The sequence below is a fragment of the Ammospiza nelsoni genome, chromosome 19 (assembly GCF_027579445.1).
Source record: "Ammospiza nelsoni isolate bAmmNel1 chromosome 19, bAmmNel1.pri, whole genome shotgun sequence".
In the NCBI taxonomy this organism is placed as follows: Eukaryota; Metazoa; Chordata; class Aves; order Passeriformes; family Passerellidae; genus Ammospiza; species Ammospiza nelsoni.
In genome coordinates this window covers 5,397,897-5,408,018 of record NC_080651.1, presented here as the reverse complement: position 1 = coordinate 5,408,018, position 10,122 = coordinate 5,397,897, and the positions used below count along the sequence as shown (strand labels likewise).

Here is a 10,122-nt window from a genome sequence, read left to right as displayed (position 1 = left end):
GGTGGAAGCCCAGATATGACCCCAGAAGTGTTTGTGTAGCCCTTTACTCCCTCAACAGCATCTCCCAGACACCAGGCTCACTGCAGGTCAGGCAGAGCTCCCATCTTGCTCACTCAGGGTTAATATCCAATTTCTACAGGCAGAGCTGGCTGTGCCCTGAGCCCCAGCAGCTCCCAGGAGAAGTCATACAAATAATTTCTTCATTTAATCTTGAGTCTTCTTCCCCTTGTGGAAAAATGAAGGAGTTTTGGTCCCAGGACAATGCAAGGTTTGAGTCAAAGGAAAGGGGAGCAGCGAGGTGGTTTTGAGTCATGGTGTATCATTGCCATTGGGTTTTTCTTTATAATTCCTGTGGCAGGTGGGTGGGAGAGGAGGTGCCCCTAAATTGCATTTCTTGGACTGCAGGGCCAGCAGACCCTGTCAGAAGTGAACAGAGCTGATTCAAACCCAGCAGGGAGATGGCTCCTGGCATTCCATCAGGCCTGGTGGGATGGTCCCTCTGCCTCCACCAGCCCTGCACACCCCAAAGCCCTGGATGCCAGGACACCACTGGTGCTCACTGTGCACTGGCAGAGCCCTGCAGAGCTGGGAGGGAGCAGAAAGGTGAGGAATTAGATGGTGACTGTGTTTGCCCTGTCAATAGGATGTATTTGGCCTCTTTCCCCTGTGTTCTCAATCCTGTCCTGCTCAAGAGAAGGTTCCCACTGCCCTGCCACCTCCTCTGTGCCCAGCCTTGGGGGTCCCCAGTGGGAGCTGGATAGAAAATCTATTGATTCTCTCCCAGGGAAGGTGATTGCCCCCCAGCCAATACCTCTCAGTCATTTCCTTTGGACTGCTGCCCACACCCCTAAATCACAGCAGCTGGTGGAAGAACAAAGGAAATGAGATGGAGAAACTCTGGCCAGGCAAGTCTGACCTCCAGCCTCACCATTGCCTGGGCACCAATGGGGAAACTCAGAGAGGCTGGTGTGAAGGAGCACCTTCCATCTCCAGGGCTGATTCCATTTCCGGGAATTGATCTCCCTTTTCAGAAGGCGTTCTCCATCTCCAGGGCTGATCTCCATTTCCAGGGCTAATTCCATCGCCAGGGCTGGTCTCCATTTTGAGGAGGGAGCTGATCTCCATTTCCAGGGCTTATCTCCATTTCCAGAGCTGATCTCCATCTCCAGGAACTGATCTCCATTTTCAGAACTGATGTCCATCTCCAGGAGCTCCTCTCCTTCTCCAGGAGCTGCTCTCCATTTCCAGAGCTGATCTCCATTTCAAGAAGTTGATCTGAGTTACAGAGACACATTGGTGGGGCTGACAAGCAACATTTGAAGCTCCTCTGCAGCCCTGAACACCTCAGGCAATGCTCACACCTCCAGAATCCACACAACTGGAAAAGAACCACACCACTACGATGGCCATCATCATTCCTAATTAACAACGTGGAAATGCAGGCGCTGGGTCTTTCCTGAGGGGCTTTGCTTGGCTCCCAGCAGCTTTCCCCAGGAGCCAGGCTGCCTGTGGGGCATTCCTTGGCCAGCACAACTGGCACGTCAGGGGCCAGCTGTATGTTCCAGGCTCAGGGTGGTGTTGGCTTCTCTTGCATCTTCACACCCCGATGGATGATCCAGGGCTGTGTCCATGAGGGCTGAGCTCATGAGCTGGAGATGAGCTCAGGAGAGATTTCCCCAGGATGGAAAAGCAGCATGGACAGAAGATGGAGGAGGTGTGTCACCCTGGTTTTTTAAGATTTTCTAAGCTTTCTGATGTTGACATCCTTGTAGTGAACTTTCTCACACACTTTCTGTAAATAACTCATTGTTTTGCATTCCTTTATGGAGGAGGAGAGAGTTGATGGACTGTTGGTTTGTCCAGTGTCATTGGAGAGGTGGCACTGTCACCCTCCAATCCACGGTCACTTTTAGAAAACTATAAATGTTGGAGTCAGAAAATAAACTTCCCTTTTTCTTCACCTTGAGAGCAGCAGTGTGAGCTTGTGTTCTTTCGTGTCCTACAGTGACAGAGGTATAACTCTTCACAAAAGCCACGGCTGGCCAATATTTTAGGTAAGAAATGAACTGAGGAATGCAGCCACAATTAATTCTGCGCATTGGTTTCTACAGAGTTTTCTGCTCTGGTGTCATTGACTTCTTACCACCACATGGATATTTCTGTATTTCTGTATTTCAGCAGAATTCCCCACTCCTAATCTGGATAGTCCTTTCTGGGTGGAGTGCAAACCCCAGATCGTTAACTCCGGATAACCGTAATTAAAAGAAAATAAAATCAAAGGTACTCAGAAAAAGAAATGGAAATTTTTTTTCTGTGGAAGCCAAAAGATTATATTAAACTTCAGTGATTTAATAAAATATTATGAAGTTTGGGAGCATATTTTCCCTGGGACTTAATCTGTTTATACATCTAAAAAAGTAAATAGAATATCATTTTACTTGACCACACAGCAAAGCTGATACAGGAGGGGGGTTTCTCCACTGTGTATATTTTTTGAGGAATTCCTTTCCCCTCGGGTTTCACTCACTGTGAACTGGGACAATCCTGGTCAGGGCAAGCAGGAATTCTTCCATCTCAGTGGAGAAATGCTGTGGACGAGGCAGGGCCAGGGACAGCAAAGGGCTGAGCACTGGGGGAGACAGGGAAACAGGACTTTTTGAGGGAGACCTGAATTTTTAAGGGAAACCTGAATTTTTGAGGATTTTTGCAATTTAAAGAAAGGAGTATGGCATTGACCTTGATGTGGTGCAAGACAAGAGGTCATGGGAACAGTGATGCCACTGGGGAGTTCACAGAAGGCAGAGCCATGGAGTGAGTGAGGTTCAGAACACTGAAATCAGACACAAATGGGTAATTTTGTGGTTTTCCCCCTTTTTTCATAAATTTTGTGGTTTCCCTCCTTTTTTCATAAATTGTGTGGTTTTTCCCTCTTTTTATACCCCCTCTTTCCATGTTGCTGCCACCAGCAAAAAGAGAGCACAGCCTCTTAGTACCCGTAAACTTTATTAAACGTGTGCTTTTTCATTCTTAAATTAAATTAATTTTTTTTTTTCCATCCTGAAATAGCACCAAAGGGAGAAGGATGACAGTATCACCAAGTGAAGAGGAGGGAGGAGAGAAACCCCAGAACCTGCTGTATACAACCAAGGAATGTTTTAATGGTTAGGAAAATGGGGAATGTTTCCCCTTCATCTGGAGACTTGATGCTGTGAAGTGTGAAGGAGAACTGGGAATCAGTGCAAGCCAGAATCACCCTGTGCAGGGCGGGAAAAGCCAAATTATTGATGGAAATTTGGCTCCTTAGTGCTGCACCCCAAGGCCACCCCGACATCAGGCAGAGGAGTGTCACACACTGATCCCCAGGATGTATAAACTCATTTTATCTGTGTGGATCATGGAGTGGCAGCACTTCCACAGCAGCCGAGGATAAAATTCCCCGTGGCACAAAATCAGCACCAAGGATCCCACGGGCACAGCAGCCCCTGCCAGGAATGGCAGGGATGGATTTTATAGCAGCAGACACACCTGGCATTGCCTTGCCAAACTGCACTGGTAAAGAAAACCCCATTTCTCTGATTTTTTCAGTTGAAACAGAGAGCAAAGAGCTTCCCCACCCTCCAGGTTTGGCTGAAAGCTGTTGCTGATGGGTTAAAGGGAGATCTCACCTTCAATGGGCTGGGGTCCACGAGCCTGTGCCAAAGCATGTCAGCAGCAGTGGGGGAAAAAATGATTTTTGAAGACTGTCGCAGACACCTTTTTATGAAAAATCCTTGCCTTAGGATTTTTCCTCCTGAGAAGCTGAGAGACCTCAGGAACAAAGTGTAAACAATGGTTATCTGCTGCTGTGGAATGCAACAGGTGCATCTGTGATTGGTCTCATGTGGTTGTTTGTAATTAATGGCCAATCACAGTCAGCTGGCACACAGAGAGAGTCCCAGACAGCTGCCTTTGTTATCATTCTTCTTGGCTATTCTATTCTGGCTATTCTATTCTTAGCTAGCCTTCTGATGAAACCTTTTCTTCTGTTCTTTTAGTATAATTTTAATGCAATATATATCATAAAATAATAAATCAGCCTTCTGAAACATGGAGTCAGATCCTCGTCTCTTCCCTCATCCTCAGACCCCTGTGAACGCCGTCACAGAAGATTTTGGGGCAATCCTGGTGCTCAGCACACCCAAACCCACACTGCTGTGTTCTCAGTGCAGGAGAGCTGTGGTGCCATCTGAGGCTGTGTCTGTCTCCTCAAAGATCATGGAACCAGGGCATGGTTTGGACTGGAATCCACCACAAAGCTGATCTCATTCCCTTCCATCACCCCAGGATGCTGCAAGGCCAATCTGGCCTCAGACACTTCCAGGGATGGGGAATCCACCTCCTGGGCAACCCAGGCCTCATTTTGTAAAATTCATGATCATTTTGATACTTGATGCTGATAGAAAGATTGGTGTGGGTTGTTTTTTTTTTTTTCCCTCAAAACAAATCCAAAATTTGGATTTTGTTCTAAAATCAAAATGTTGCATCATGCCTGAGCTTCATCAATGCCTAATGGCAGATTATTGAGACCAGAACCATTTTACTAACCTAACAATTTTTTTATTTTCTCATGGTTAATGTTTAGATTTTTCTGCCTTTTTTTTTTTTAAAGAAAAACACTTTTTTATTTATAGCTACTTTTGATTTCCCCTCCAATACACATGCCCAGCACTGCAGGCCCAGGAGGGATGTGGTTTTCAACAGTTTACCTCCCAATTCTTAAGGTTAAAATAATCTAAACTTCATGGCTGGATTTTCAAATAAGCCTAAAGAGTTTAGAGGCTTAAATGCTATTAGAGTTCAAAGCAATTTGGTTGCATGACCTCTTTTTAAAAGCCATTGTTCATTCGTGGAGGGATTTTCCAAACTACTTATGGCCCAGATCAAAAGCAATCAATCACAGCCCCAGATCCCTAAATAGCTTTACAAGGTGTGCAACAAGGTATTCAAACCCCTGGAAATGAGGGGAGCAAAACATTGAAGCATTTAGGGGAAAGGATTCCTAAGTGGCTGAGCTTGATGTGCTGGGAAGAGTTTTTAAAGGCACATTTGATGGGTTTTTGTACATATCAAGGCTCTGCTGATTTAATGGCAGGGATTTGGTGGCAGGTGCAGATATTCAGCTGTAAAAAATGCTTGGTATTGCTGCAGCTTGTGCAATATGGGGAGCCCAGTCTGTGGCCCTATAAAGCTGCTTTATGGCAGTGCAAATGTGACCGTGTGGGAGAAAACAGCAATATAACTCTATTGATTTTTTAAAGCATCACACTCCTAAAGTGATGTTTGTATTTGTCTGCTGGTTTTGGCTGGGGTAGGGTTCATTTTGTTCACAGGACAAAATAGGTCTGGGTTTGTGCTGGGAACAGTGCTGATAACCCAGGGGTGTTTTCAGTGGGGCTGAGCAGTTCTTACAGAGCATCAAGGCTTTTCCTGCTCCTCCAGTGGGGAAAATGGGGATGCAAAGGAGCTGGGAGGGGACACAGCCAGGACAGCTGGCCCTGGTGGATGCAAGGGATATCCCAGACCATATGACATCATGCTCATATTGGATGTGCGTATTCCGGACCACATGGCATCATGCTCAGCATATAAAAGTGGGGAAAGAAGGAAGCAGGGAATTTTTGGAGTGATGGTGTTTGTCTTCTCAAGTCGCCATTCCAAATGTGAGGGAGCTCTGCTGTCCTGGGGATGAGCATCTGAGCACCCATGGGAAGCCTGGAATTAATTTATTGGTTTGCTTTGCTTTTGCTTTACCTATTAAATTGTCTTTATCTCAACCCACAGGTTTCCTGAGATTTACTCTTTCAATTCTCCCCCTGTCTCACCTGTGGAGTGAGTGGGGCTGAGATCCCAGCTGGGCTTAAACCACAATAACTTGTGAAAGCTATGTCTGTATTATCCCAGCCTTCATTCTCCTTGAAATACCAAAGAAATAGCATGCTAAAATCTTCTTTTCAGCTGGAAGGCCTCAGATTTTGTGCCTTACTGGTTCTGGCACTGTTTGATTATGCCTGTGAGTGACTGAGGCCTCAGCCTTGCTACCACTTGGGTTTTTCCATGTGAATAAAGAGCACAGCATGGGGGGCCGTCCATCCCCATTCCTGCCCAAAACCTTGCTCTTGGAATATTTGTTCCAACAATTCCCCACCATCCCTTTGGGTACAGCTCATGCCCATTCTCACCAGCACAGGCAGATTGCTAAAAACACGTGGTAAAGGTTTTGCCTGGCACCCTTCACAACCTTCAAGGTTCCCCCTCAGTTCTCCTTTAGGAAAGAACTACTGTTTTCTAATTCCTCTTTCTGGACATGATTATTGCTCACCTTTTCCCAACCAACCCTTCCTGCAGTCTACTGACATGATTATTGTCACCTTTTCCCAAACAACCCTTCCTCCAGTCTATTTAAGACTGGCCCAACTTAAAAAATTCATCATTATGTTTTCAACCATGTCCACTGGACACCAAGGAGTTTCCTGCACATGCCCCTCAAGTTTTACCCCTTCAGAGCTGGGCTCAGGACAGGGAGCACTTCCATGTGGTTTATGCAGCCCCAAGGTGTCACTGGGTGCTCCCAGAGCTCAGAAATGCTGAAGATCAAGAGCCAGCAGATAAATGAAGCCATGGTAATAAAAGACTCTGCTTCACTAACAGATTTCTGTCACTGAATCATTTCCACCAGCTAAACGCACGTGGTAAAGGTTTTTGCCTGACATCCTTCACAACCTTCAAGGTTCACCCTCAGTTCTCCTTTAGGAAAGAACAATTGTTTCCTAATTCCTCTTTCTGGACATGATTATTACTCACTTTTTCCCAACCAACCCTTCCTCCAGTCTATTTAAGACTGGCCCAACTTAAAGCATTCCTCATTATGGCTTACACCATGTCCACTGGACACCAAGGAGTTTCCTGCACATCCCTGGTGGGATGGTGGGTGCCCCAAACACCTTCAGGGTGTGCCATGAGCATCATCTCAGTGTGGAACCTCCTTCCCATCCCCAAAATCCCTTCAGATGGGCCTCTCTTAGAAAAAAAAAACCCTTAAAAAAACTATTTTGCTGTCAGAGTAGGAAAAGGGATGCAATAGGGAGCCTTGGTTTAGAGCCAGCTCCTGTGAATGAGGCTTTTGACTACCTGGCAATTTTCATTATAGAGTCAAAAGAATCGTTTGTGTTCTTTCACTTTTGGCTACCAAAATTATTTTCTCTCAAAACAAAACAAAGGATTATTGGTTTTGGCTTCCTTAAGAGGAAAAATAAGCTCGGCTGATGAAAAGAGCTTGATTTAAAGGGGGGTAAAAGTAAAACAAAAAAATTGGATAAGTGGAAGCAAAATTCACCAAATGTTTCATGTAATAAAAAAAAATCCCCTAAGGTAACATTTGGAAAGCCAAATTAGGTATTAAGCCACCTTTGTTTTATTGTCAAAAGTGGTGAGGTCTGGCCAAAATGGCCCTTGCAAGCCAAAACCTGGCTGAACTTTCAGGAAGAATCTGAGCTGCCCCCAGCACCCCTGTCACTGCTAAAAACTTTGCACCTGTGTTTTTTTACAGAGGGGAAAAAAATCATTGAGGGAAGCTGCCCATGTCATTGGGACCAGGCTGTTTCTCCACAGCCTCCTTTTCTGGGTGTGCACAGCCCCCTTTCTCTGAGAGAAGAAAGAAAACAAAGCAGTGTAACAAAAAAGATAAAAACCAAAGTGTGTTTCAGCACAGCTATTATTTTTTTCTCCCCATTATTTCCCCCCCTCCGCCTCTCTACTGATAGGTAAAAAAAATAGATATATATTATATTATATTTTCCTTTTCTTAAATTATTTCTTTCAGCCTCAGTCCCAGCCGAAGTCCTGCCCTGTCATCTGGTAGAACTTCATGTTGAAGGGCCTGTAGAAGTCCCTCAGCCTCTGCACCACGTCCTGGTCGATGTCAGGGTGGGTCCTGCCCTTGGTCTTGCCCAGGCAGTGGGGTTTGCTGCTGCCCTCCGCCTTCTTCAGGCACGGGAAGCCCTTGGTTTTGTTGAAGTAGAAGTGTTTGTCCGTGATGATCCTCTTGAGGCCCAGAAAGTCCTGGACCCTGCCCAGCTCCCCCGCGGGGTCCCTGATGAGCCTCTCCCCGCTGACAAAGAGGATCTGCCCGATGGGGAAGTGCAGCAGCCAGTTCTCCAGGTGCTTGGCGTAGATGCCGATCTGGATGGCGCTCCACGAGGTGTCTATGAGGCCTGTAGTCCTGTTTTTGAAGGTCAGGCTCTCAAAGGTGGGGATGTCAGGCTTCTTGGAGAGGGTCTGGGTGTAGTCCGAGATGGCTCTGGTGACGGGGTCGCGCACCACCACGATCAGCTTAGTGCCCTTGCTCATGGAGGAGATGCGGGCTGGGGCCTCCTTGGTGACAAAGTAGCTGGGGGTCTTCTCCATGGTGATCTGCCCCTCCAGGGTCCTGGGCATCAGCTCCCTGCAGAGGGGGAATGAGGGACATGTCAGTGCCAAAATGTGTGGGGTTCACGTGCCCTCTGAACAGAGAGACAAGCTGAGAAGAAGGGAAGCACAATTCTTATCTCTTGGAGGAAGGAAAAAGGAGAAGGAGAAGGAGAAGGAGGAGAGGAGAGGAGAGGAGAGGAGAGGAGAGGAGAGGAGAGGAGAGGAGAGGAGAGGAGAGGAGAGGAGAGGAGAGGAGAGGAGAGGAGAGGAGAGGAGAGGAGAGGAGAGGAGAGGAGAGGAGAGGAGAGGAGAGGAGAGGAGAGGAGAGGAGAGGAGAGGAGAGGAGAGGAGAGGAGAGGAGAGGAGAGGAGAGGAGAGGAGAGGAGAGGAGAGGAGAGGAGGAAAACACAATTCTTATCTCGCTTGCTGTGCCTGTGTTGTGCCAAAATGGAATGCAATATGGAAATTGTTTACCCAAAGTGAGGTGTAGGAGCCACAGGAGCAGGTGACTCCCAGCTCCTCTCCTTGTCCTCCTCATCCCTCTTGCCTGCCACACCACATCCCATCCCTCACACACATCACTGCTACACCACACCCAGAGCCAGGGATGCCTCAGCTTTTGGTTTTTATATTTTTCACATTCTGTGCTGCTTTAGTGTGTGGGTGTGGGCTTCACATGAGGGGATGGTGAGCTCTGTGCACAGAGCAGGGAGACAAAACAATTCCTGCTCCAGCTGGGCACCAAGGACAAATGACCCAAATCTCAGCCCAAGAGCACAAACAACATGGGCTGGAGAGAGAAATGCAAGGATGGGACTGGATGGGCTAAAGCTGGAATGGAACAGTGAACAGCAAGATGCAAATGGAGCAGAACTGATCAAAGGGAGAGACTCCGTGCCCGGTCGTGCATTTTGGGACCATTTTGGTTCATTTTGGGACCATTTTGGTCCAACTTGGGTGCACCCCTGGCTGGGCTCTCGTGCTGCCCAAGGTGGATCCATGGAGGAGTTCCTTTTCATAAATCCCTGCTTTATTCTTTAACTCTGTCCAGCCTCTGTTCTAGGTCAGCCTTCTCAGGAGCATCTACAAATTCCCACCCATCATGTGGTGACACACAAACCCATCCTCAGCAGTTTCCCTCTCCCCAGCTGATCTTCCACGGTCCCATCCTTCCCAGGGGGGCTGGGGGGTGGCTGCAGCCCCTCTGAGGTTCCCCACCACGCCACCAGCAGCTCTCCTGGCAGTGCAGCCCCCATACCCTGCCCCCTTGGCTCTGACCCCGTGTATGGGGTGAATGCTCCCTGTCCTGCAGCAGCAGCATCTGCTTTGCAAACCCGAGCAACCTGCCAGCAAAATTGAACCCATCTATCAAAAAAGCAACAATGAAAAGCCAACAGCAGCTAAAAACAGCAATAATAACCAAACCCCAGGCTGTTATGTTACAAATGAGAGAGCAAGGAATGGCCCTTCCTAAAGCAATTGCAACCACCTGACACGGGTTGAGAAAGATGTGCTCCCAGAGAAGTCAAACCTTTGCTGAGGGTTTCTCTCTGGGGGAAACTCCAGGAATTTGGGACATTCAGGCTGGGGAATAGGCAAGCTGAGGAGTATGAAAGATCTCTCATGCATCCTGAAGATGTGAAGGTAAAGGAAATCCCCACTGACAATAATGTGGTG

At 47.4% G+C, this 10,122-nt stretch overlaps 1 protein-coding gene across 1 annotated transcript in view; it reads right to left on the bottom strand.

Moving 5' to 3' along the window:
- Window positions 1-3,056: 3,056 nt before the first annotated feature.
- The window catches only part of LOC132082052 (heparan sulfate glucosamine 3-O-sulfotransferase 3A1-like), a 40,298-nt gene continuing 33,232 nt past the window's right edge, over window positions 3,057-10,122 (bottom strand). The window contains exon 2 of the mRNA XM_059486106.1: window positions 3,057-8,479. Coding sequence (XP_059342089.1) covers window positions 7,861-8,479 — 619 coding nt within the window. The 3' untranslated portion in view covers window positions 3,057-7,860. The remainder of the gene's footprint in view (window positions 8,480-10,122) is intronic.